Below are 25,887 nucleotides of genomic sequence, written 5' to 3' on the forward strand. Positions count from 1 at the left end.
TTTACTCGACAATGCTACATACATATCAAATATTACCAAAGCAAGATTTATTTTGGGGAAATTATATTAGTTCCGAGGTTCATTAATTTGAATACCGCGCGATGAATGGAAAGCGTATAATATTGAACCCAAAATACTTCACGGGACAAGAGCGTCTAGACGTATACTTCCATTTATCCCAGAGTGGGTGTGTTGGTTACAGGTTGAGCAGGCACCCAGTGGGCCAGTAATGTCATCATCACTTCCTGCATGTTGATAAATAAACTTGTACTGGCGTTCGCTTGGAGGAGAGCCAATCACAGCTCGAGATTCTCCCCCCAGCGGGCCAATGGGAGCGGCGGCCACAAGCCAATGGGAGCAGCGCGGCCATCCATATGAAGAAATGGCGGGTGTGGAGTGAGCACTGAGCTGGTTTCCTGTGTGTTTTTACGCGATTTTTACTGACACAGGGAGAGTTTCACCAAGTATGGCCACCCAGAGCAAAGGTAAAGGACTCTAGCAGTACTGCATGCACGCATAAGGTAGATTAGTGATAAATATAGCACTATATTACCATATAAACATGTTGGAAGGAGTCATCAGCTGATTCATCCTGTAAACAGAAAACGCTCTCTGGTATTTGAAATTTGTAAGTGTATGTAGTTATTCTAGACTAAGTAGTGAGTGGTTTGGGTATAATATAACCGGATCTATGTGTGTGTGTTTGGTGAGCGTGTTGTAAGGTGTGCGTTGTGATGGGGAAAGGTGGATAGCCAGTCACGGGAGTGCCTGGTGCCCGGGTCAAGGGGCGTCAGGGTAAGGTTTCAAGGGGCAACCTGGCAGCAGGTGCGAGAAGGGATCGCTCTCTTGCACACTTGAAATACATATTGATAGATATGTGGTTACCTCTCTACCGTTTGTGAATAGAAGGGCATGTTCATTTAGGTTCGTGTGGTGGAGAGTGAAGAACTTAGAGTAACCAGTAATGTGTATGTGTTCCACCTGACTGGCGGTATGTGGTGCAGACTCGAGTGTCAGCCATACGTAAGGAATGAGAGTCCAACTGCCTGCTCTTCTGTAAATAACTCATGCTTAATTGATAGGAAAAGGGAAGAGTGCTTAATGTAATGAAATATTACTTTTTAATATTAATGGTTACTTAAGGATTCAAAGTACTGGTCATTTTCTTCTCCCAACCTACATCCCTCAACTTCCAGTTTCTCCTCTTAACCTTTTCACTCCTTCCTTACCTTCCATACAACTTCACACAACTTACATTCCACCAACTACCATTCTGTAGTCCAAGACGGTGTCAGTCATTGTTTTTTTTTTTTCTCTATCCATATGCAATCCACAACCTCATGCATTCTCCCATTCACTAGCATCTAATCAATTGCAGATTCCTGGTTTCTATCACACCAAGTCACTCATCATTCAGCCAGGTTTTCCATATCCATCATATTCACAAAGGCAAACTAATCAAGCACCTCACCTTTCCTATTCATTTGCTTGCTTAAAATACCTGTGCGTGCATTCATAGTCTCCCATAATCATCACTATATAGCATACTCTTATGATCACCTTGAAATTGCCTTACTTCCTGTTATTCTCTCTCGATGCTCTTTCATTCTCAAGTACACCACAATCACCACAAAATCTTTCTCACTTTTTGTGCTTGCTTGTACATACACTCTGCTTTCACCTTTAAAATGTCTTCACTCATGGCACAATTTCTTACCTCTAAGCATTCTACTCTGAGGTGCTTTTTCTTCCTATGAATGTTCTGTCCTTTTTCAGACATCACATTCTCACTGCTATCCATTTTCACGTCATCCCTTAAATGTGTCTCAGTCATTCCAGCTGCAATGAAAAGCTTTTCATACAGTTCTCTCCACACGTCTTTAAATATGCTTATCCTTCATCCTGTCACATTCACACCTCCAAACTCAAGCATTTTTTCACCCAGTTGTTGTCTTCTCTTCTGTTCTTGCATCCTCAGTCATTCTTCACATTCTTGTAGCCTTGCTTCCATCCTCATATAACCATTCACAGTAAGGTAGAATAATCAATCCTTGCCCAAGGGTCTGGTCCAGGTCTTCTCAATAATAATGCCATAAGCAACACTGAATAATGTTTTACTCTCAGAAATACATAAGAAGCTGGCATGAAACTTGCTTGAGTTTTTTTTTTTTTTTTTTTTTTTTTTTTTATCTCAGATATTTCCCTGTTAATTTCTTTTGGTGAGAGTTATGTATTAACCATTCGCATTTTTATGTAGCAGTACTGCCTGTTAACCTGACTGAAGTATGTATCTATTTGGGATGTCTGAGCCTACCCATTACTTGCCCAGTCTTGGCTGGACACAGAGTGGTAAGACACTGGAAAGTGAGTTGACAATTAATCACCATCTCTGTTCTCTTTCATCTTTCACTCTATTTTAGAATCTGTTTGTGTTCTTCCCTCTATCTTTAAGCACTTGAAGTTTTTTGTTGCACCAAAACATTGTCATTATTGTTGCAGGTACAGGGGATGGCTGCCATGACGCACAGGAGATGGATGAGCAACGACGTAAGAATGTGTCTTACCAGTACTTGTGTCATCTGGAGGAGGCCAAAAAGTAAGGCTTCCACTTACTGTCACTGGACTGGCCTGTGTCACCTTACAGGCAGTGACCCATACCGTCACTTGTTCCTTGATTATATATTTGATTAGCTATGATGTATTTCTGATGTGTGTTTGCAGGGAAATAAGAAAATTTCTTATTTTCTCATATGTAGCATTGTGTGACAGCCCTCCATTACTTCTCACTCATTCTCCATGAAGACAGTCCAACTGAGATGGAATGTCAGTTTCTTGGTATGTGTTCATTCACTGACATGTGTCTGAAATACATCCAAAACAATTATTATCCTGCCCAAAGTTTTGCATGCCTCCCTGTATCCTGTTTTGTTTATCTGCTATCTGCTATAATTTTTTGCATATTCCTATGAGGTCACCTAACTTGTTTTAGTGCTGCCAGTGTCAGGTTTTTATGTATTACTCCAAGGACTCCCTGCCTCCCACCATGACACTTCTCTAGGTGGTCTTTTCTACCTGGTACTGCACAAGCTGGTTTGTTGTATCTTGATCAATCATCACATTTTTCATCAGCTCTGTACATTCTGTTGTGTGATCTCACACCTGTTAGTGTTGAAAAGACTCCTGCTCATCATTGTCTTACTTGTTTTAGTTTCAATGAGGAAGACAGTTAGGATGTTATCTTTTGTTTAGGCTGCTCATGTAAATATCATATTTAGTTGGTCTCTGACAGGGAGTCATCTACACATGAAGATTTAATCTCTGTAGGGTTGGTAAGACATGAGATGAACTACTTACATCCTGATTACTGCTTTTTACCTGTAGTCTGTTATCCAGCTGTAAGTCTGTGAGTCTCCTTCCTCCTTACTGGTTTATTGATTGTTCATCCTTTTGTATGGTAAACCTTGAACTTCTCGCAGTTTGTTTTTCCACTTTACGACGAGGTCTTTTATGAGAAAAGTACTAAGACAGCTCAAGAATAAGACAGAGAACTTCATTTTTGCTCATTTTCTTCTGAAAAGCAATTTATTAAACATTTCATTGCATCTTTTGCTCATAGGTTTTCAAAAAAAAGAATGGCAAACATAGTTAGTGAAGGAGTAAGTATTGCATTGCTCGATATTTACACTGGTATAATTAATTTTTATTGTTATCCTTTTTACATGTGTACAGACTCCTATTGTTATAGGATAATATGTTCTGCATTTGTTAACATCAGCTGCTGAGCTTTGCTTGCATTTCATAACAATGAGTTTTCAAGTCTGATTTCATTATTTTCTGAAGTGATACTGTGTCACCATGACAGCATTGGTAACTCTTAGTAAGGGAGTAATAATCCAGATTGATACAGTTCTCTTAACTTACAGGTGGATGGAGGCGTGTATTGAAGAAGAGTTGCCTGAGGCTGGTGAGCTTGAGGAACAACTACGCCATGGTGTCTACCTGGCTAAACTGGCACACTTCTTTGCCCCAGAGACAGTGCCACTGCGACGGATATATGATATTGATCTGAACCGCTACAACACCAGTGGTCTGACCTTCCGACACACTGACAACATCAACCACTTCCTCAAGGCCTTAGAGAAAATCAAGCTGCCCAGTGTAAGTGGTGGAGTTAAGGACAGACTGGGAAGTCTCTCTCTCTCTCTCTCTCTCTCTCTCTCTCTCTCTCTCTCTCTCTCTCTCTCTCTCTCTCTCTCTCTCTCTCTCTCTCTCAAAAAAAAAAAAAAAAAAAAGGTCTTTTCTATTATCATTATGAAAGGTGGATATATGCAGGATGCTTGTTATGATGCATTGATGATGGATGGGCAGCCTGGATGTACCAAAAGTTTAAATTAGGAAGATAAATGAATAGATCAAGTCAGAGGAATTGATTGGAAGTGATATAATATCTGATTGGGCAGAAGGGGAAGAAGAGACATAGTGATGAATGGTTTCTCTTTCTTAGTTTTGCTTTCAACTATAGCCTCCCCCCCCACCTCTTTTAATTTCCCTATTCTTACAATTCATTTAACCTGTCTATCCCTTCCCTCAGATCTTCTACCCTGAGACAACAGATGTGTATGACCGTAAGAACATGCCTCGGGTGGTGTTCTGCCTCCACGCCCTCAGCCTCTACCTCTTCCGCCTGGGCATTGCACCCCAGATCCAGAACCTCTATGGGAAGGTCAATTTCTCAGGTGAGGGCGCACTGCTCAACTCAGAGACAGTTCTGTGTTCATCCCTGTCATGTAAAGAGCTTACTCTCTCTCTCTCTCTCTCTCTCTCTCTCTCTCTCTCTCTCTCTCTCTCTCTCTCTCTCTCTCTCTCTCTCTCTCTCTCTCTCTCTCTCTCTCCTCCTATGCTGCATGAGCTACTCTGTTTTGAAATGTTAGTATTTCTTTTACATTTACTGGAGCTTTAAGAGTTTTTTTTTTTTTTTTTTTTTTTTTTTTTCTTAAGAGTAATCTGGAACTAAGAAAACCCCTTTCTTTCTTTCTTTCTTTTTTCTCTCTCTCTCTCTTATTGATTCAAGCAAACACATTTTGGTTGCCAATAAAGGAACCATTCATTAGTATTTTTGCAAGTTATGTTTTGTTAGTGTACTATACAAAACAGTCACTCTTTAGCTTACTGATTGATTATCTTTGTGCTTCTCAGAGGAGGTGATGGAGGCCATGATGAAGGAGCTAGGGAAGTATGGCTGTCCATTGCCCCAGTTTGGAAAGATTGGAGGCATCTTAGCCTCTGAGCTTCCTGTGGATGAAGCAGCACTGCATGCTGTGGTGATTGCTGTGAATGATGCTGTGGAGAAAGGGGTGAGTTATTCACAGGTCCATTAATAGTTTTATTCTTAATTATAAATTTCTGGCACCATTCCACCAACCTGTGGTGCTCCACAGGGCCTTCAATGTCAAGCACAGAGATTACAAATTGGCACTGTACTGTACATATATACCTAGTATTAGTTACATTTTAATCTAACTAATACTAGGTATATAAGTAACATTTTAAAAAAGTATTAAAGTTGATAATATATAATATATAGCTAAAATTATACGATGTACGTATACAGTACATTTATACACATACAATTATATATATATATATATATATATATATATATATATATATATATATATATATATATATATATATATATATATACTGGAAATCATGGAAATCACATTACAAAGCATGGTTCTTAGTTTCATATGAAGATCATAGCAATGAAACATAGGAAAACCACAAGGAGGCAAGGTAGCATGCTATACTGGGGGAAGGATAAAATTTGTGAGAGATGAAGTGGTTCATGTACAGAGTGAGTGGTTGAAGGTATATATGAAAGACTGCCTCCTGAAGGTTGAGAGAGGGGAAAGGTTCTGCCTTTTTTAGTAGGTAATATGTATAAAATGAAGATGTATATTGGAGTAAGGATAGAATTAGTGAAAGATGAAGTGGTTCCTGTACATAGTGAGTGGTTGTGGGTATATATGAAAGACTGCGTCCTGAAGGCTGAGAGAGGTGAAAGTTTTTGCCTTTTTTTGTTGGTAATATGTATAAAATGAAGATGTCTTATAACATGATAGTTTGAGCTAGATATCTGATGTTTTTCACATATCCCTCTTCCATGCATCATATAGGATTGCTCAGAGCTTCTAGTGACATTGAGCAACCCTGTGTGCCACCTCCAAAATGTGTGTGAGGGCAATGTCACCTCTTACCTACAGTGCCTTGCAGAGGCCAAGGCCAGGAAGAGAGAGATGGCTATTAATAAGGTGAGTTTGGGGAAATAGACACTCAAATGATGAAGGTTCTTGTGCATAACTGAGGTAGTGTTGAACATTGATCAAATAATAAGAGAGCCTTCAGTGATCAAAGGAAAGGCAGACAAGGCTGATGGAGGTCTGAAAATACTGTATTACAGACACATGGGAAAAAAAAAGGTGACTGAGAAATAAGAGGACTTTAATATTAATTGATTCACTTATCTATCTGATGGCCCACTCCAGTGTTTCATTGATGGATTCTTGTCTCCTTTTTTGTATAACTTTTATTTGATTTTTCATTTACAGTTTGTTTCATTCATTTTATTAGTTTTGCAATCATGTTGTATTATCCATGATAGTGATGTGTCAGGTCTTTCTCCACAGAGCCTCTGCAATCATAATACTATCTGTATTTGCATGTCAGTATCTATTATTGTATTTTTAGATTGCAAAAATTCTGCCTCCACTTCAAAGAAACATGGAAGTTGTGAAGGACATTTTAAGTGTAAAAGAGAGATAAAGAGAAACCAAGTGCAAGTTAGATTATGACAAGTGAGTGTGAGTGAGAGTAGGGATGGAAGTGGCTTTTAATTGGATTGAATCTGAGTGATTAGAAGGCAAATGTGAGTGGGAAAGTAAGCAAAAACTGAAATGCGAGAGAGTGAGTAAGAAAGAGTGGTCCTGAGAATTGCTAAATTGCCATGTAGTGATTACTGTTTTGTGATGTGTCTACAGAGTCGTGACCAAGACTACATTCCTGATGCCTATGATGAACTGCTGACTCAGGCTGAGATTCAAGGACACATCAACCATGTAAATGGTGAGTGTCTGTTGTGACTGTATTTTTGTCCTTACCTTTACCTTGTCACTTTAACCCTCTTCTCTGTTTTTCATTCTGTTGTCTCTCATAAGTTTTTATTTTCTCTTAGTCTGCTGTGCACTGGAGATAGTGGAGGATGCTGTGAGAGAGGAAAACACTGCAGAATTGCTACAGGCCCTCCGTATTCCAGCCCTTGCTCTGAAGGTGAGGTTATCTATATTTAGTGTAAACAAAATATTTCACTGATGTAGGGAAATTGGTACTGCTGAGTTTAGGAAGGTCTCTAGACAAGTGTTCAAGTTTCTTCAAAGCACTAATTGGGGGGAAAAAACTGGGTTGCAAGCTCTTTTTCAGTGAGTTGCCACATCATCAACAGTATATGAAAAAAATGAATAAGATAAGTAGTGTGTGTGTGTGTGTTTAAGTGTGTAAGTGTGAATTAGTTTTCATGTGAGAGGTTTACAATAGAATATATGCACTGGTTTTTAAAGAAAGTATACACATAGAATCAATTTGGGTCATGGTCAAGGAGTTTGAAAAACTTTGTTCTAGACACACTAGAATTTTTTCAAATTAATCAATTTGTGTATTATTCATCTTTATTGCAGTTAATGCTTTCTATTCGTACCTGAGATTATCTATAACTTACTAAATATCTATTGTTTTTAACCATTCATTGTGCAGTTGGTATCAGCCTCCTTATCCTTATTGTTGCCATGCCATTCACTATTGTCCTCCTTGTCAGGAGGTGGAGAACAGCCTTGGGGACAAGTATCTAAGTGCCTTGGCTCAGGAGCTTGAGGAACCTTCCCACATGCAGACCATGAACCACAGCCACAACTACAGCCTCAACACTTCCATGCTGCCAACTACATGCCTCACCAGGACTTCCCTTCAGACAATCCTTTCAGCTGTCCGGAGGGAGGCTGCTGCTGCTGAGAGAGAATGTGAGGGAAAAACTGAGCTTATTCCTTAATTTTTTTATTTTTTTGTTTATTTATTTTTATTTTATTTTATATTTTATTTAATTTTATTTGTTTATTTATTATTTATTTATTTATTTATTATTTTTATTTTATTTTATTTTTTTTTTTATTTTTTTTTTTTTTTAATTTATTTATTATCTATTCTGTCTATTTGATGCCTGCTCCTAAGAACTGTCTTGTGTGGATGGCCATAGTAGGTTTTACCAGGCATCATCCAATTGCTTCTATTTATTACTATATTAATTTATAGCTAAAACTAACAATGTATCTACATATTTACTGATTTATGATTTTTGAAAGGTTTTATTTTGTATCATGAAATTTCTCAAGGTGTGGCATGTTTTATGAGTGTTGATTTATTTATTGTGGTATTAGGATGTGATAACTGAAGCCAAGCCCTATCAGCTACTCTACCACTTTACACAATTCCTCTTTTATTTATCAGTTCTTTTTACTTTTGGTTGAAATTCAGTATCATGAATTATTTAGCTCATCAAAACATGTAGTTTGGGTTTGAAGATGATATATAGTCAGAGAGAGGGGAGGGTTGGGGCTCACTCCCTCATTGGCTGCCACCCACAATGGAAGCAGTTCCCAATCAGTTGTGTGTTCTTCATGCATATAGAATTATAAGCTTTTACTACTGGAAGAACATTGGGCAAAGGCTGAATAAGGAAATTGCCATGTCTCTACAGGACCAATTATCACTAACACTTGTGAAAAGACAGAAGTCAAAATATGAACAAATGTTTGATTCGTAATTCACACTAAATCACAATACTAAGGGTGATGAAGTTGGAGGGTTGCCTGTCCTTTTCACAAGTGTTACTGATAATTGGCCCTGTAGAGACATGGCAATGCAGCTCATTGGGAATTCCTTTATTCAGCCTGTGCCCAATGTTCTTCCAGTAGTAAAAGGTTATAATTCTATATTTTATCCTTAGTCTGTAAATATAATGTATACTAGAATTATCTATCCCAAACCTGATCTGTACAAAAAAAAATTAAGACATTGTTTCTTCTAATTTGCTGTTCTTGTGGGCCTATGGCTCAACAGTGAAAGAAGGTGTGGCAGCAGTGAACAGATGCCTGAGCTGTGAGGTGCCAGGAAACACCTTGCTGGCTCTGAAGTCACTAGGAGACAACATTCCTTCACTGTTGGACTTTGCTGCTCCTCTCTACCATGAGGAGATGGCTGCCATCCGCCAAGATGCACAGGCAAGTGTTCATATTGATGCAAGCTCAGTTTGTAGCTAGTCATTGTAGCTAATGTGGCTTTATGTTCTCTTTTAAGTAAATAGAATAAGTGTAGTATGACAGGCCTTGTCATCAAAGTTAGACTACTTAAAATCAATATTGGAACCTCAAACAAAAGGCAAGTTCTTCATAGTGGTCAATAATGGACAATAGTATTCACAAACATCCTATAGATACAAGATTTAGGTTTGCATCAGTTTTTAGTCTGAAAATACATAGTGTCGACCGGGGAAAATCGGACCGTCCAACGAACCGATACAATTCAGACTGCCTCATTCTTATTTACAATAAGTTCATATATAAATTTCTTTTTGAAGTTTTGAGCATTTCACAATAGAAAGTAACTATTTTCACATTTCTTGTGCAGGTTTGATAAAAAAAAAATTGATACAGGAAAGAAATTACAATTATATGACTGAAAGCACTGAATCGTAACCAAAAAAAAAGTGCGGCAAAGTTTGTTTACCAAATCAGCTGTTTAGGTGAACTTTGTTGTGGCGGTCAGACGCAGCCAACTATCCTCTTCCAAATTGATGATTATAGAGTGTTTTACCTCTACTTTAACGTGATTTCATCAGCAATACTTTATTTAGCTTCGTTTTCTCACAATTAACGCTCACTTTTTGGTTCAATTTACCCCGGTAAGGAAAATGCGGCTGAGGGAAATCGAACCGGTAGTTTTTAGTGCGCAATTGTTTATATTTTGAGAATATGCATTAATATTTTGCCCTGTGCCATCTTTGGCTTTTAAAGAGGATTGCTTTGACTCATTATATACCCAATAATGAAATATTTAGATAATTAGGGTAATTTAGGGAAGTTTTTAATGAAGACTATAAGCCTATAAAAGATTTCAAAAAGCTAGGAATTGTCCTCTCACACTCTCTCTACAGGCTAGCAAGCGATAGCAAGCTCAATAATCTATAGAAAAATGAATGTGGAAACCAATGAGCAGTATTTTTATACAAAAAAATCAGCTCCCTGTTGCTCGCTAACCTGCAGAGTGGGAAGGAAAATTACGTGACCAGTCTTTTGACACCCTGAGCCTATACCCTGTTTTTACTCAGCTGATCCTCTTTTGCCTGCTAGGAGTGCCCATTAGTAATATATATGCATATAATCTGCTTATTATATGCTTATGTATCACTTCATAGGGACCTTATAAAAGTACCTTTCACATTCAGAATAAATAATCTTACTGAATACAATAACTTCAAGTGTTACACCAAAACATTAGCTAAAGTAGCCAAGTAAATGAGTAGGCTATGTAGTCTATGAGTAACAGGTTTTTGTTCTACACTGTTTCTTGCCATTGATTTTGTTATTTGAATGTGAAAGGCTCAATATTTATGAAATAAAACTTTTTTTTTTTTTTTTTTTTTTATATCCATATAATTATATATATATATATATATATATATATATATATATATATATATATATATATATATATATATATATATATATATTTTTTTTTTTTTTTTTTTTCTGCATTTATAAAGGGTGGTTCAAATTACCCCATGGGTGGTTCAGTTTAGCCTGTGGGGGGGTTCACATTACCCCATTTTTTTATAACTGAACCACACTTATTACTTCAAAGCTGAAGAATCTGCTATGAATGATTTTTGTTTTTTTGTTAGTGATTTAAAGGCAATAACTTACATTTTCATAAAATTTTTGTAAGTTTATCTTAATAAATGTGGGAACAGTATCAAAGTTTGTCAAAACCTGGTCCAAATTACCCCAGTCGACACTACTGTTTACTATTTCATAGATCAGTGAGCCATGAAGTGACCTGTCCATTTTATTGTTGGGTCAGCCATGATGTTAGTGGGATGTAATGATGTGGCTCTTTGCAAGCTATGACATTCATTCTGTCTTAGTGTGTGCTAGTCCATGTCATTTAATTCATTTAGCATCTTTGAGGCCAAGTGGTGGCTAAGAAGTTTATGGATTGTTGCAGGCTGATCTAAGCATGGAAGAAATCCGCGGAGGAGTGCGCCTCTTGTCAGCTGTGGCCAGAGCTAATGCTGCTCTCAGTACTCACAGTCCTGGTGAACTGTGGTTGTACCTCTCGGACCCTCAGATATACCTGGAGGTGAGTTGGTGTGAGCCACATTGGCCTGTCATGAAGCTTCTGAGACCAAGCTAACACTATAGGTGTGGTTATGGTGTGTGTTTGAAGTATTTCCTAGTTTCCTTGATTATACACTATTTATTATGTTTTAGCCTATAACACCTGTAGGTATACTTGAAGAGTATGGGAAGTGCTGTCCAGCTTCCACCTATTAGCGGCACTGGCAATTTTATTTATATTAGGCCCATATTAGGCCCCATATCACCACCCAAGCACAACTTTGGTGTAAGGCAATTACACCTCCACCTAGAACCTGGGTATCATGGTGACATGTAAGTAACTTTAAACCACTTGACTAATGACAAAGTTTCAAGGCTGCACGTGGTGGAATTCGAACCTACACATGGATGTCTGCCTGATCCCACACTCACCACCTTATTCACTATGCCAGCATAGAGGATTTATAATTTTTCTTGGTAGATGGGGGAAAAAAAAACATCATGGAAATTATTTTTGAAGGAAAAGTTTTATTTACATCTTGGCTGTCTTCACAGGGCCTTGACGAGAGTAGTGTGCGGGAGTACTTCACAGCCATGAACAGAGTCCAGCAGACCAAGGTGTCCTCTAGCGACCCTTGTCCTTTCCTTACTTATGTGGAGCTGCAACAGGTGGTTGATGAAGTGAACCTCAAAGTGGAGGAGGACAACAACAGTGAGTCTTAAAGTCTTTCTCTTACACAATATTATTGCATATCACATTCATAATGATTTAATTCCCTGATTAGTAAAGTCTCAGAAATTAAATCTAAAGTAATTGTGTTTTTTCTTCTTTCCTTCAGACACTTGTATAAGATCTTCCTGTGTAGAGTTTATTTATTTATTTTTGCATGTTAATTCTCATTTTGTCTTTACTGAATGCTCTTGTTCTATACACTGACAATTCTCATCATTTCATTGTCAAATGTCAGAGGTGAAGGCTATAGCAGCAGTCAACACAGCAGTGAGCAGTGGTGGATCAGAGGACACCCTTATTGCCCTCCAACATTCATCCCTCCAGCTTGGTTCTGTGGCTCCTAAAGATGCCCTTCACCACTTTCAGCTGTTGAAGGTAGGGAAGCAGTGGTGCTGTGCTCTCTCTTACTGGATAGTGACCAGCCAGCTTAGGATAGACAATAGGATCATCAAGTTTGACTGAGGTGCAAGGGAGAAGTTCAGGCTATGTTATCCTTACTTTCTATGTGAAATTTGTGCTCCTCTCACTCATGTATGCCTGTCTCAGTAGAGGTTGCCATACACTACTTTTCATTTTTCCCATTACACAATGAAAAATGCTTCATGTGTGTACTGCTGCAGTCACAGAGCAGTATTTCTCTCTCTCTCTCTCTCTCTCTCTCTCTCTCTCTCTCTCTCTCTCTCTCTCTCTCTCTCTCTCTCTCTCTCTCTCTCTCTCTCTCTCTCTCTCTCTCTAGAAGTATTTGTTTGAATACTTACGAAAAATGAAACATTATTATTTGTCTGGTTCTCAGTGATCCAAAACTCTGTAGGATGTAATCCATGGTGTGCCTTAGATTGAGGAATGTCTTCTTAATTTTCTGGCACGATTTTTTGCCACACAGTTGTTGAGGAGTGCTAAGAGGGAGATGATGGGGAGCAGTGCTGCAGAGCTGTGGCTGGAGGACATTGTGGAGGTGGTGGAGGCAGTTGAAAGGCATGCAGAGGAGGCTGGACGGGCAGCTGGACTACTAGCTGCTCTTAATGGGTCTCTTGCTTCTGCCAATGACCAGGTTGTTGTGTCTATCCTCAGGTGGGCAACAAGTTTTTTACATCATATGTTGCATACATCATTAATTTTGGGTCATGTCTTGCCAATTATACTCAACTTCCAGGCCTTGATTACTTTGATTTTATACAAAAGTGGCATAATCATATATATATAATCATTATCATAATTGTGAAAGGCACATTGCATTGCATGAGTCGACTTTTGTTCCATAATGGCAGCTTGCCAAGCCTCACTTGTTTGTAAGTTATTACGCATTATATCTACTGGCTTTTTTTATATCCCAATGCAAGATATTTAATACACAACCTATTAATTCTCATCTTTTCTATCTTATATCCAAGCTCATGTCTGTTCTCACAGAAATATACTTTTTATTGCCCTGAAGGTTATGTGTATTTGTGGCTTACTTACCTAATTACTTGCAGGGCTCAGGATTTGTCTTACCTCCACATCAAGAGCAGCACCATCCCTAGCATTCTAGATACTCTGAAGCAAGTGTTTCAGAAGAAATCTGCCAATAAAAACAAGTGCCCTTGGGTGCCTCATACCATTAATGATGGTTCCAAGGTTCGTTTATTTTATAATTTACTCTTCATCACCACATGAGATTTCCCCATATTTATGGATGTGTGCGTGTGCAGGCATGCTCATACACACACTGATATATGAATGTATTTTGAATGTTGAATTTAGAAACTTCTTTCTATCGTTGCTAATTTCATGACACTGTTGTAAGCCTGTTTCAGGAACACATTTATTGGAAAACGAAATGCTAGTTATTTGTGCACTATGTTGGCACTTGAAATAAACATGTTTCACGGAGAAATTACAGGAATAGAAATACATAAGTTTTAATTGCATTCACCACTATTTCTAGTTTTCAGAGAATAATCCATAGAGACATTAAATGGCTTGAGTGATATAATACCTTACTCAAACTAGAAAAAGAGAGCAGTTTACTTGATAATTAATCAGAAATACAGATACTTATTTCCTATTTACCTTCTCGTAAAACTTAAGCAAGGAGTTATCTGTAAGTCACTTGGCAATTTCAAGAGATTTACTCATATACATTTTTCTTGCATGCTATCTTGCTTTCACAAGAAATGGCAAGTACTGAAAAAAAATATTTTCATATTAACAAATAAATGGTTTTCAGCATTTTCTCATTGTTATATAATATATATATATATATATATATATATATATATATATATATATATATATATATATATATATATATATATATATATAATCTGTTTCTTCCATACCTGCCTTATAGAAAAGTGTGGCATGCAATACAACATTTCTTAATGAGCCCGAACCATTGCTACTTCCATGCAGGTGTATCTTGATCTGCATCATGGTGACTACCAGTGGGAGAAGCCAAAGGAAGTTGCAAGTCCCAATAAAAGCTGCTATATTACACTGGGTGACTTGGAGGAGGTGGTGTCTAAGGCAGCACACCAGGAGGCTCACAGCAGACAGGTGAGTGGCATTACCTCTTGAAACAACAAACTATGCATAACCTCTTCACTCCAGGCAATTGAAAACCGCTCCCGATGCCATATCCAGGCTGGAGGTGGGGGGGGTGGATACTTGACACACACACACACACACACACACACACACACACACACACACACACACATGGAGAGTCCAAGATAAGAAAGATAAGGCTGATTTTCAGGAGGTGATTCAAGAACAACTAAAAGAAAAAAGAAAATATGGCAAACAAAATGATAGGAGTCCAAGACAAAAGAAAATCTAGTTAGAGAAATTGCAGAAAAAAAGAAGAGTGTAGTCGTATTTGGAATAAAAGAGAAAAATATAAAATATAGACCAAAAGAGAAAAGAAGAAATGAAATCAGTCAAAGACCTACTGAAGAATCTAAATGACGAAGATAGGCAGAACTTGGAAGAGGAAGTAGAAGAAATAAACAGAATGGGACCATATCAAGAAGGAAAAACGAGACCAATTAAAATACTACTAAAATCACAAGCAGCAACAGAAGAAATATTATATAGAACAACAAAACTTAGAGAAACAGAAGGCTGCAAGGATATCTATATAAAGAAAAATAGAAATGAGGAAGAAAGGAAGAGATACAATGAACTGGCAGCAGCAGTAAGGGAAAAAAATAATGAAAGGTCAGAAGAGGAAAAAAAGGCATTTTTTGGAGAATTCTAGGAGACAGGATAAGGAAATGGTATATAAATGAGAAGGAAGAGAAAAAAGTGGAACAAGTTTAACTAAAAATGATAAAGGCAAAAGACTAAAAATGATGTATACGAACATAGACGGGATTTTATCAAGTAAATTAGAATTAAGAGATTACATAAAGAAAGAAAATCCAGATATTGTATGCCTGGCTGAAACAAAACTAAATGAGGCAATCAAAATAGATTTGGATAATAGGTATAATGTATAGAGGAGAGACAGAGGGGATAAAGGAGGAGGAGGAGTCATGATATGTTAAGGAAGGAGATAGTGATAAACCAAGTGGAATGTGGGGAAGGAAAAGCAGAAGTATTGTATGTTAAGATGCATATTAATAAAAAAGAGTTAACAATCATTGTAACATATGTGCCACCAAAAACAAATTCATGGACCAATCAAGAATATAAAGACATGATAGATGACACAATAAGGAGTCTAATGAGAATTGTTAAAGAAAGGAGAAAAGTGATATTAGTAGGAGATTTCAACTGTAAAGAAGTGGACTGGGAAAATTATGAAAGTGGTATGGGGAAGAAGCCTGGGAGAAAGATTCTTGAACCTAATGATAGACAATATGATGGACCAGAGAGTAAAGGAATGCACAAGATTCAGAGGAAACGACGAGCCGGCGAGATTGGACCTAGTTTTTACAAGGGGTATACAAATGAATGATGATATAAGATATAAGTGCCCATTGGGAAAGAGTGACCATGTAATATTAGAAATGGATATAGAAGAGGGAAAGGAAGATAGAGACGATTCATACAAAAGAGACCGATTAAATTACAGAAAGGCTGATATTGAGAATCTCGAGAACTATTTTAAAAACGTAAACTGGGAGGAGATGGAAAATGGAAATATACAAAACAGGAGTCGGAATATGTCCCGAAATATAGACCTAAAGAAGAAGGAAAGAAAGATTGGTTTAATGCAAGATGTGCTAGGGCAAAGGAGAAAAGAGATGGAGCATGGAAAAGGTGGAGGAGGAGAAATAGAAATCCAGTAAATAAGGAAAACTTCAAGGCAGCGAGAAATGAATATGTTAAGGTGAGGAAGGAAGAGGAAAAGAACTTTGAAAAGGACATTGTTGAAAAATGTAAGGAGCAACCAAAATTGTTCTATAGATTCATAAATGGAAAAATTAGGCAAAAAGAAACAATAGAAAGGTTAAAAGGAGAACGATGGTGGAAGACCCCAAAAGTATGGCAGAACTATTAAATAATAAATTCCAGGAGGTCTTTACTAAGGAATCCAAATTTGAAAGGCCACAGGGTAATAGAGAGACAATCTATATGAAAGAGATTAAAGTAACCAAGCTTGAAATAAAAGAGTTAATGAAGGAACTGGATGAAGAGAAGGCAATGGGACCAGATGAAGTCTCAGGCAGAAAACTGAAAGAATGTAGGGAAGAACTAGCAAGTCCTATATACAACATCATAAAATGCTCAATAGAAAATGGAACAGTGCCAGTAGAATGGAAAAGAGCTGAGGTGGTTCCCATATATAAGAGCGGAAGGGAGAACCTTTAAATTACAGACCAGTATCACTAACTAGTGTAATATGCAAGATGTGTGAAAGAATAATAAAGAAACAATGGATCGAGTTCCTTGAAGACAACAAATTATTATCAAATAGCCAATTTGGTTTTAGAAAAAGACGGTCGTGTGTAACTAATTTATTGAGTTTCTATTCTAGAATAGTTGATAGAGTACAAGAGAGAGGGATGGGTTGACTGTATTTATTTGGATTTAAAAAAGGCGTTTGACAAAGTGCCACATGCAAGATTACTATGGAAGTTAGAGGAGAAGGGTGGCTTAAAAGGAAGCAGATTGAGATGGATAGAAAATTATTTGAGGGGGAGAGAAATAAGGATGGTAGTTAAAGATATGAAGTCCAAGTGGAGAGCAGTAGAAAGCGGAGTGCCACAGGGTCAGTATTGGCACCAATACTTTTCCTCATTTATATTAACGACATGCCAGAAGGAGTGAACAGCTACATAAATCTGTTTGCAGATGATACGAAACTGTGCAGAGTTATAAAGCAAAAGGAGGATTGTGAAATACTGCAAGAAGACCTAAATAAGATCTGGGAATGGAGTAAAAGTGGGAAATGGAATTCAATGTGAACAAAAGCCATGTCATGGAAATGGGAAAGAGTGAAAGACGACCTGTGGGAATCTATAAGATGGGAGATGGAGTAGAACTGGAGAAAGTTAAAAAGGAAAAGGACTTAGGAGTGACGATGGAAGAAAACAATCAACCAGTAAGCCATATTGATAGAATTTTTAGAGAAACATATAATTTGCTAAGGAATATTGGAGTAGCATTTCACTACATGGACAAAGAAATGATGAAGAAATTGATAAGTACTATAATAAGACCCAGATTGGAATATGCAGGAGTAGTGTGGACCCCTCATAAAAAGAAACACATAAGAAATTGGAGAGACTACAAAAATGGCTACAAGAATGGTTCCAGAATTTGAAGGGATGACATATGAGGAGAGACTAAAGGCTATGGATCTACCAACCCTGGAACAAAGAAGGAGAGAGAGAGACCTGATACAAGTTTATAAATTGATCAACGGAATGGACCAAGTGGATAATGAGAAACTGATCCTGAGAGAAGAATATGACATTCAAGCACAAGATCGCATAGTAAAAAGCTGAGAAAAGGAAGATGTCTGAGAGATGTTAAAAATATAGTTTCTCGCAAAGATGTATTGAGATGTGGAACAGTTTAAATGAAGAAGTAGTGTCTGCAACGAGTGTGCATACTTTTAAAGTAAGATTGGATAAGTGTAGATATGGAGACGGGGCCATACGAGCATAAAGCCCAGGCCCTGTAAAACTACAACTAGGTAAATACACACACACACACACACACACACACACACACACACACACACACACACACACACACACACGTGCCCAGTAGCACAGTGGTTAGAGTGCTGGCTTCACAAGCCAGAGGACCAGGGTTCGATTCCCCGGCCAGGTGGAGATATTTTGGTGTGTGTCCTTTCACGTGTAGCCCCTGTTCACCTAGCAGTGAGTAGGTATGGGATGTAAATCAAGGAGTTGTGACCTTGTTCCAGTGTGTGGTGTGTGCCTGGTCTCAGGCCTATCTGAAGATCGGAAATAATGAGCTCTGAGCTCGTTCCATAGGGTAACATCTGGCTGTCTCGTCAGAGACTGCAGCAGATCAAACAGTGAAACACACTCTCTCTCTCTCTCTCTCTCTCTCTCTCTCTCTCTCTCTCTCTCTCTCTCTCTCTCTCTCTCTCTCTCTCTCTCTCTAAAAATAATGATGGTAAGTAATTTTTCATAATAGGTACATACATTAAGAAATAAACTCAGACAAATTTCACAGAAAAATTATAGTTTGCCTTCTCTTGGCCACAGTTAGAGAAAACATTATTTTTTATGGTCAGCTAATCTATTGATACTCTAAAAAAATAAATCAATAGAATAGAATTATTTCCAGTAGGATACATTGGTACTTGTCCTGGTATAAGCCAATCATACACCTTTGTAATGATAATGAAAGTCAAGTAATCCATTTTATCATATACTATCTACATTCTGAAAGACCTCATACAATATCCAGGAAAAAACACACACCGTCTTAGCAAAAGTAGCCACAATGTACTCTGCATGTCATCAGATAGATCATGAACCCTTCAATGACACAAAATGTGTCAGCATGTTGAGGGGGTTAATGGAGTTTTTAGTACTCAACATTCATGTTATTGTTCATATCATATACATTGAATTATTATTTATTTATGTATTTATCATTATCATATATATAATTTATGTGAATTATTAAAGACAGGAATATGAAGCAGAAACTACTGTTATATTTATGGTGTAAATTACTTTACTATAATTGGAAGTTATTGTTCATTTTAATGCTATTATAAACAATGTCACCTGGTGGTGTGTTCGGCCAGGTGGACCACTTGGTGGTGAGGCTACAGGCAAGGGCGCGGGGTTGGCTCATCAGACGCAGGCTGTACAGGAGGCAGAAGGCTGCAGTTACCATCCAGGTATAGAAGAACTAGACTGTCTCACTTCTTCATACATTTGCTTGTCTCAGTTTTCCTTGATTGGTAAACTGTGTCACTTATACATTGATGAAGCTGTAGTTTATCTCTGTATTATGTTGATTATATTGGTTTTTGGTTTTGAGTCCAAAAATCCATTATTAGTTTATAAAAATTATTTTTGCAGTTAAATAAAGAAACACACAAAACATAACATGCATGGCTATGCTAATGGCTTCCTTAACTTCAGGCATGGTGGAAGATGGTCCAGGCCCGACGCACATACACACACTACTGCCAGGCTCTGAGGCTGAGCGAGCCCTATGTGATAAAGCTGCAAAGGGCAGTGAGGACTTGGCTCCACCACAGGAGATTGAGACGCCTTCACACACACTTCTTCAAACATGTGAGTGTACTGCCCTGCTTTGGTGCCCACGTCAACATCAGGGTGCTGAAGACTGAGGTGATACTGTGCAGTCATTGGGGTATTAATGCTACTGTAAAAGTACAGTTATATGTTATTTTAACACACAGGCACTCACACTCGCACACACAAGTACTCAGGCAAGCAGACGCGCACACACACACACTCACACACACACACACACACACACACACACACACACACACACACACACACACACACACACACACACACACACACACACACACACACACACACACACACACACACACTCTTTAACTGAGCCTATTAACATCCCTCATGTGAAGTGTGATGATTAATAAATAAAGTAATATGAAGTATGAGCACAATCTCTATGATATTGAACCAGTGTTTATTATCATATGTTTTTATTGCTAATAGTTATAAAAGTATATTCTGTTCCATCATCTTGTCTGTCTATCTTTAATACCAGAATCTTTTCTGAATACTTCCCCCCTACCTACCTGTTCATGCACTCTTAAAGTTGTGTGATCATTTTTATATATATATATATATATATATATATATATATATATATATATATATATATATATATATATATATATATATATATATATATATATACTCCAATACTCCTAAAGTCTGTTTAACCATTATAATATTCCTTTTCATTGAAACACCAATATGTTGTTATGTCTATCTGTGTATATAGTTATTTCCTTGTTTATTTGTATATTTACTTAATTTATTTCTTTTTTCTCCATTGTCATTGTTATCTTGTGCATACATCATTGAAATATTTTACATGTTTGATTTCAATATCATAAATACAATTAAACCACATTTTTTAAATGTTATAGCTAATCTTGTATATTATTATTCCTTTATTTATTATTCCTTTATTGGAATGATGGCAAAAGTCTCTACCTCTAATTTACCCCAACTCCAGCCCCCTTGTTACATTCCTTTTTATCACATGACAACATGCAAGGGTAGTATTCTTGGCCCCTGCCACTGACTATCTTTCCAGTAGGGACTGGCAATAATAAGAGTGAGTGACGCAGGTGAGAGAGTGTGATATCTTGCCAGGGCCTCCCATATGGGATTGTTGGTCTGCTGTAGAGAATTTTAGGGCAAATGCTTTCATACCATCACTGATGTCATGTTTCTGTGGTGTCACCAGGTGAACCAAGTGATCATCATCCAGCGTGCCTGGAGAGCTCACAAGGCCAGGCTGGACCTCCGCTCCATCACCCACCAGGAGAATCCACCTATGCCAGTCATCCGCAAGTTCATCCACCTCCTTGATGTTTCTGCGGGTGATTTGGATGAAGAGTTCCGGTTGCAGGTATTGTTGTTTGATAATAGAATTTTAATTCCCACTATTCGCTGGGCATGAGACCAGTTGTCTCTTTCTTAACTTGATTGGATATTTCCGTGCAAACTCAGGCTTAGTGGTGTTGATAGATCCGGTCAATGTTCACCAGACCAGTGCTCAGTAACCTGCATACCCATTCTAATGAAGTAGCCTTGTGAACACTGATGTATCTTGTAGGGAACCTTCTCCAGGCAGTGGCCTCAACTGTTGATTACATTCATGTTTTTGTTTTCCAGCGAATCAAGAGTGACATGGTGAAGACAATCCGTCACACCCACCAGCTGGAAAAGAATGTGGATGAGCTGGATGTCAAGATTGGTCTGCTAGTACACAATCGCATCACTTTGCAGGTGACTCACAGGTTTCCAGTCAGTTACATAGCTGATGTTTTGACCTTGTATGAATTGACCCATAAATGGATGCAGTATGAACATGTTTTGGCTGTAGGGACAAAGTTATGAGGGATTCCTTATGGTTTATGATGGTCTCAACTTTCTCTCTCTCTCTCTCTCTCTCTCTCTCTCTCTCTCTCTCTCTCTCTCTCTCTCTCTCTCTCTCTCTCTCTCTCTCTCTCTCTCTCTCTCTCTCTCTCTCTCGTGTGTGTCGGGGGGATGGATGTGGATGGGAATGGGAATCTATATATAGACTGCACAAAACAGAATGGACAATTTAATTATATACAAATGTTGTTTATGTTTGATGGGTGATAATGTATGTCAGTATATTTATATGAATATTTTAAGATATTCACATCCAGGACGTGTAATCTGGATATAATTTACTTCCCCTTTACTTCATATTTTCATGTGTTTGTTTAGTACCTGTACATTTTTAGGTAATGCTGCCAGCATGTGGGACAATTCTTTCTCCTTTTCACGATACTGATGATAAAAGAAATTTTTAAAAGTACAAAAATTCCCAATATTTGCTTATACGCAGAGCACAAACACCACCAATAAAGCACAAGCAATAACCAACCTTGAAAGGCAATGTTAGTAAGTGTCTGGGTATTTGAGATGCAAAGTAATGATTTATTTTATGAATTTCGTTGCTTGTAAGGAATCATTTATATATAAACCATGCTACAACTTAGTGCAGTAAAATCAGAATAAACGTCTATATAGACAATCAGACAAAAAGATGAACTTTCAAAACGTCTACGTATAGATCCTCCAGCGGGAAGGGATTAATGACCACTGTGCCATTGTGTTTCAGGATGTTTTGCCAGCTGACAAGGAGAACATGAACCCAAATGTTCCAGATGCCAAGCCAAAGAAAAACAAGAAAAATTCCAAAGACACATTGAAATATGGCTCAGTCAGGTCCCAGAAAGGACTAAAGGTGTGTGTGTATTTACGTAGTTGTATTTATCTAGTTGTATATTACAGGGTTATTATCTTTTCATCATACTCTTATCCATGTAATTGAATGCCATCCGTGTATTTGTTAGTGTCTTGTATGTTGAAGCAAATAACCCATTTATGTGTCTTTCTGGAGTCAGAGTGTCTTGTATAATTACTCCCAGATCTTTCTTTTTGCTTTTCATTTTATCTCCCATTTGGTATTCACATGTAGATCATATTCCCATGTAGGTCTTCTATTATTTTTGCCCATTTCAATTACATGGTATTTCCCGGTATTAAATTTCTAATATCCATTTTAGGCTACATTTCCAGATCTTGTCAATATCTCTGCAATTCCATACAATCCTTGTTACTCCTTATTACTCTCAAGAGTTTCACATTGTCTGCAAACAAATTCATGTAGCTCCTCAAGCCCTCTTATATATTGTTGATATATACTTGGAAGATATGGTATTTGATGGCTCATAAGACACCTTTTCTCCAAAAAAAAAAGTTTCTTGAAATGACCCTGTGTCCTATGAGGCCAATGTTCAGTATTGAGGCACTGGAGTGGTTGGTGGCAACAGAGGCTCAAAAATCAGATGTAAACAAAACAGCTCTTTCTTTCAAGGCACCAATATATAATAGGTCATACTTACTGATAGAATGACCCCAGTCAGGAAGAATTTGGCAAATGACCATGCACCACACATTGTATGGACCATAGCAAATGCTGTTGGTGTCGGTGATCTTGATCTTGACAGGCAAGCTTCACTGTGTTCTTTAGTGTGATGCCATTACTCCTTGAGGTAAGACATACTTTCATACAATTAAAAATGCACCTATCTTTTAACATTCTTACCTTGTATACATGTAAAAAAAAAGTAATAATAATAATAATAAAAGTCATGATCATTAAAGGCGTTTTCAGTAGCGGCGCGGCTGAGGGCAAACGGAGGCAAGTTTTCGCAAACGCGAGCAAACGCTTTTCCAAAGCGTTTGCTCTCGTTTGGCAAACGCTTTTTAGCCAATCAGCGTGGAGCAACCCCATCAACCTCATGGAATGAGATCAAGAAGGAGTTACATTTCGAATAAAACTGAATAGTTAGACGTATGTTAGGCCATAGAAGTGGGTACTGTAGATGTAGATTTACATTTACATATTGTGCGGCATACTGGAGAGAACCGATATAAAAAATACGGCATGAAATAAATTAAGGAGCTGGTGGTAGCTGGTGACATGTCGCATCTATCCGTCCCTGTTGTGGGTGTTGTCCGATTCCATACTTCTAGTCGTGACTTCGATACAATAATGGAGTTACTTTTCTATTATTAGGTGAAAAAATTATAATATTTTTGCAAATCCTTATATCATAAAGTAATGAATGATGGTAAAAATAGATTATCTGCTAATTATTGACGTAATTCAACTATATAGGCATCAGAAAACCGCAGCCATACATCTACAATGGAACACCTTCAAAACAAGCCCGCGTAGATCAAACCACTTCCAGGACTGAAGACCTGTTGTTTTTTATGAGTATTGCGCTGCTCGGCCCTCGGCATATACAAATGATGAAACACTGGTGACCTATAATACTCCCCATCAAGGAATGAATCTCCAAACTCTTCCACTATGCTGCTGTGTTTACATCTTGACCACAGCGCTAGCTCAGGCGACTGATGTGTACGATAACTTCTCCCAGGGATTGAGATCACAGTGACACGGTCGTCTGGCACCACTGACGGTGTCCTCAGCACTGTCCTGTTCAGCGTGAAGTCAAACATGTTTGGCCTTGCGGTGACGCTACTGAAAACGCCTTAACCCTGTAGACTGTCACTCTCTCACAGTCACTGCCAATGCCATATGCCAGGTATATGTTTACATCTCACAAGTCACAGCAGAATTGGTGTGTAGCCTGATAACAAAGATCAAAGTTTTTAAATGCAAAATATTGGGATCTAATAATGATCTAAACGCATGTGAGTCTTCAAATGTCAGGTGAAGTCCTTCACTTCATATTCACAGCTTAAATCTGCTCATTTATCTTTTTTCAATATCTGCCAAAAGTGGGTGCTTCTAAGCCATCAAGTACAGTAAGTGGTGCCAGCACTGAACCCTGTGGTACGCCATTAGTAAGAGTGCTCCAACTTGATGGGGTATCTTTTATCATTGTCCTCATTTCCCTTTCTGTTAAGTAGTCCATCATCCGATGATACCACCTCATTCAACTTGTGATATTTTGGTAACCATGACATCTAGAGACTTCTGATTTTTTGCATTGCAAAGAGGAAGAGTTGCTTGTGGGCAGAAAACCATTTGTACTCACTCGTTTATAGAATTTCTAAGTGTAATCAGTATGTGAATACAGGATATTTTGTGTGTTTCTTGCCAAACTTTTACTTTTGGGACCCATGATCTTGAGTTGACAAAACTTAAGAAAAAATACACACTGCCGAGGACCACAGACACATACATGCACAAAGGATGAACAACGATACACAATGCGGGCTGAATGTTCGGGTGGACGCGGATAGCCGAGCGATTGCTGCGCCATCTACCGATGTCTATTCGTATCTTAAAAATATCGTCATATTTCAAGGCGTAAATTATATAAAAATTTTCGTCTTATAAAAAAAATTGTATGTTAGGGCAATCATATCTCGAAGTACCACTGTATATATATATATATATATATATATATATATATATATATATATATATATATATATATATATATATATATATATATTGTAAATCTAATCTAAGTGTCATTTTCTTATTAAAATTACTGCCATTTATTTTAGCAATTCAATCTGTTGGACTATCATTTTCAACTAGAATTTTACTGTCTTGTCTTGCATATTCAACAAGCTGTTTTTTCTTGATCACTAAAATGTTGAAAATATTTCATATAATTAGTTTTTTTCCCCTCTTTATTCTTCTCTATAGGCTTTGAACAAGGAGTCCAGGGAAAAACTGCTCGGCTACCAGCACCTTTTCTACCTGCTGCAGACACAGCCCCACTACTTGGCTACACTAATTTTTGCCATACCACCAGGCAAAACCACCAAGTTCATTGAGAACGTCATTTTTACTCTTTACAATTATGGTGCAAATGACCGGGACAACTTTCTCCTTCTGAAGTTACTCAAGACTGCACTGGAAGAAGAGATCAGGTTAGGGGTTATTTTTTTTTTTTTTTTTTTTACATTACAAGGGCACTGGCCAAGGGAAAACAAAGTTGGAAAAAAAAATTCCCGC

General features: G+C 37.8%; 1 protein-coding gene across 1 annotated transcript in view; it reads left to right on the top strand.

The window, feature by feature from the left end:
* Positions 1 to 363: 363 nt before the first annotated feature.
* Positions 364 to 25,887, top strand: part of LOC123515117 (ras GTPase-activating-like protein IQGAP3) — a 34,312-nt gene continuing 8,788 nt past the window's right edge. The window contains exons 1-22 of the mRNA XM_045273556.1: positions 364 to 485; positions 2,500 to 2,596; positions 3,924 to 4,158; positions 4,592 to 4,736; positions 5,197 to 5,354; positions 6,180 to 6,314; positions 7,041 to 7,125; positions 7,235 to 7,329; positions 7,871 to 8,072; positions 9,169 to 9,329; positions 11,332 to 11,466; positions 12,000 to 12,156; positions 12,413 to 12,552; positions 13,061 to 13,248; positions 13,653 to 13,794; positions 14,572 to 14,715; positions 19,403 to 19,498; positions 19,746 to 19,901; positions 21,085 to 21,249; positions 21,516 to 21,629; positions 22,495 to 22,620; positions 25,576 to 25,802. Coding sequence (XP_045129491.1) covers positions 467 to 485; positions 2,500 to 2,596; positions 3,924 to 4,158; positions 4,592 to 4,736; positions 5,197 to 5,354; positions 6,180 to 6,314; positions 7,041 to 7,125; positions 7,235 to 7,329; positions 7,871 to 8,072; positions 9,169 to 9,329; positions 11,332 to 11,466; positions 12,000 to 12,156; positions 12,413 to 12,552; positions 13,061 to 13,248; positions 13,653 to 13,794; positions 14,572 to 14,715; positions 19,403 to 19,498; positions 19,746 to 19,901; positions 21,085 to 21,249; positions 21,516 to 21,629; positions 22,495 to 22,620; positions 25,576 to 25,802 — 3,122 coding nt within the window. The 5' untranslated portion in view covers positions 364 to 466. The remainder of the gene's footprint in view (positions 486 to 2,499; positions 2,597 to 3,923; positions 4,159 to 4,591; positions 4,737 to 5,196; positions 5,355 to 6,179; positions 6,315 to 7,040; positions 7,126 to 7,234; positions 7,330 to 7,870; positions 8,073 to 9,168; positions 9,330 to 11,331; positions 11,467 to 11,999; positions 12,157 to 12,412; positions 12,553 to 13,060; positions 13,249 to 13,652; positions 13,795 to 14,571; positions 14,716 to 19,402; positions 19,499 to 19,745; positions 19,902 to 21,084; positions 21,250 to 21,515; positions 21,630 to 22,494; positions 22,621 to 25,575; positions 25,803 to 25,887) is intronic.

This window comes from Portunus trituberculatus, chromosome 38, assembly GCF_017591435.1.
Source record: "Portunus trituberculatus isolate SZX2019 chromosome 38, ASM1759143v1, whole genome shotgun sequence".
In the NCBI taxonomy this organism is placed as follows: domain Eukaryota; kingdom Metazoa; phylum Arthropoda; class Malacostraca; order Decapoda; family Portunidae; genus Portunus; species Portunus trituberculatus.